At 39.2% G+C, this 2,500-nt stretch overlaps 1 protein-coding gene across 2 annotated transcripts in view; it reads left to right on the forward strand.

The window, feature by feature from the left end:
- tbx15 (T-box transcription factor 15) overlaps positions 1-2,500 on the forward strand; it is a 22,094-nt gene that overhangs the window by 6,279 nt on the left and 13,315 nt on the right. For both annotated transcript variants that reach the window (XM_084478088.1, XM_084478089.1), the window contains exon 3: positions 2,306-2,407. In XM_084478088.1, coding sequence (XP_084334214.1) covers positions 2,306-2,407 — 102 coding nt within the window. The remainder of the gene's footprint in view (positions 1-2,305; positions 2,408-2,500) is intronic.

A 2,500-nucleotide genomic window follows, 5' to 3' on the forward strand; every position in this document is an offset into this window, starting at 1 on the left:
GGCGTATATGTTTCTAATGAATCGATTCGAAGCATGTTTTTGGTTTTCTCGCTCTTTTGAGGAACAATTAGAAGGCAAACCGAGCATATAAATTGACCCCTAGGTCCCCAGGTCCCAAGCCCCAGGCAGACCCCCACGGAACACTTCCCCCGCCCGGGGCCCGTTTCCACACCGAGAGCGAGTTATTATAAGCTGCATGTTTTTATTATAAGTGAATGGTGCTTAATTTCCATTCATTGATTTGGATTTGGCTTGGAAACATTTCTATAATTCAAGAGTAATGCATAGATTCTTAGTCAAGATGAACTGCTATTTTAACACAACTATTGAGGGTATGTATCCGCAAAGGCTGTTTTATGGGTAAAACGGTTTCGGAGAACTCGAATTCACATTTATTCAAAGTTATTCCATTGCCGTTGGCCCTTTTTGTTTTTCGTTTATACTTTTTCTTACTTAATAACAATTGTAGCGTGCACATAATCAATCAATTTTATTGTACTGGGACTAGGCTATATACACCGTAATAATATATAGGCCTATATATAAATCAATATAATAATATCATATATAAATCATATATAGTCCTAAATCATATTGTCTGTCATTCATTTAAAATAACGAAAAAGGAGGCTTGCCTTCTCAACCTCTTCTTGTTAAGAAGTATTTTATGAGTTAGTTAAGAAGGGTAACCCTCTCGTAAAGACCAGCCCTTAGTACTTTTCGACCAGAATAACTTTGTGCTTTCTGTGTATAATAACCCATAAAACCATAAATCCTCAGACTTCAGAGTTCTCCGGATTTATTGAAACCAACCCCTGCTTCCATTAAGAACAGATTTACGACATTTCAATTAAAAGTCGGAAATATAGGCCTATAATTTTAAGTGCAAAACGTCATTATGTAAATGTCGTATTCATACAGCCAGCCCTATATAAATGTATATAACATAGGCCTTAATGGCTGTATTCAAACTAAATAGTCTATGCATTAATGCAGTAGGCCTACATATTTATTTATATATTAAACAAAGCAAGAGAAATGTAAGATTGAAAAATTCTCCTTATTTATGCCAAACGGAAAACGAGGCCAATATAGAGAAATAAGAAAAAAAAAAGTGAAAAAGAGAGAGAGTCTGAAAGAGAGATAAATAAACACTGAGGAAAAACAAAGAAAGAAAGAGAAAGAAACAGCCAAACAAACAGGCCTACAGCAGTGCCATTGAGGTATCAGACGAGCCCGGCCCCTCAGGGTGACCTGGCCGGCTGTAGCGTCACTGCAGCCCCCCCGCGGCGCATGGAACGGCCCGCTCCTCCGCGAGGGGGACGGGGGATATACTGCGCTATCCCCCGCTCCTGCTACAAGTTAACCATGGTCTTCTGCGTGGCCAGTTTCGTTTTTACGCACTGTAGGATAAGTGAGTCTTCAAATTATCCTATTTTAATGTACATGCAATTGAGTAGGCCTATCTGTTCTAGTTTGAAGTTCAAAAGGGTTAATTTCATTTTCATGTAGGCCTAGGCCTAATTAAGTCAAGAATATATCCAACCACAGTAAATCATAGAGGCGTCTCTCTAGTTATTTCAGCCTCAGCTTTTTTTTAATAGTTATTTTAGAAAAAAATCGAAAACAATGGAAAACATTTAGGAATTCTTTCTTTGGAAGAAAGAATTCAATTTGTTTAGTCTTTTTTTGGACATGTGAGGTCATTAAGACCAGAGTTTACACAGTACTTTAGTGGACAGTTAACAGCCCATACGGGACCATTTTAACTGAGCTCCTGGCAAACTGCATGTCTTTAATTCGATTCTAACCTAGTATTATCTCACTTTAATTCAAATATATTTTTGTGGCACCATAATTAAATATAGGGATTAAGGCACTTTAATAAATAACTAAATATCTAAATAAACAAATAAACAACTAAGATAAAAAAAAAATGAAAATAGTATTAAAACATTAAGAAGAGGCAAAGGATCATGCAGGGGTTAGGATAAAAGGTCAGGTTGGGTTCCCAATGTCAACCGCCTGACAAACATAGACATCCAAGATGCCCTAACCCCTACCTGCTTCCTAATGACGTGCAGCTCAATGAACTCGTAAAACCCCTTGGCAAAAAGTGTCTGCTAAATGTAATAGTAATTAATAGTAATTATAATGTAAGATAAGAGTGTATTGTTCAGAGTAGGGGTAATTCAGGTCATACCAGATGCAGACTTGAGGCGTTTTGCTGCTGCGGTGGTCTCTGATGGCTGGGACCGGGAGGTGTTGTGGTCTTCAGTCTTTGAGCCCGCTCCTGTCTCCCCAGACGGATGTTCCCGGCCATGAGGGTGAAGATCCTGGGTTTGGACCCCCACCAACAGTACTACATCGCCATGGATATCGTCCCCGTGGACAACAAGAGATACCGGTACGTGCCGCTGAGCCCCTCACCCACACGACCATCCACTGGTCAGCCACAGAAGAGCATTCCTATAGGAATGTAATTACTTTGATCACATAT

This window comes from Micromesistius poutassou, assembly GCF_964030765.1.
Source record: "Micromesistius poutassou genome assembly, chromosome: 14".
NCBI lineage: Eukaryota > Metazoa > Chordata > Actinopteri > Gadiformes > Gadidae > Micromesistius > Micromesistius poutassou.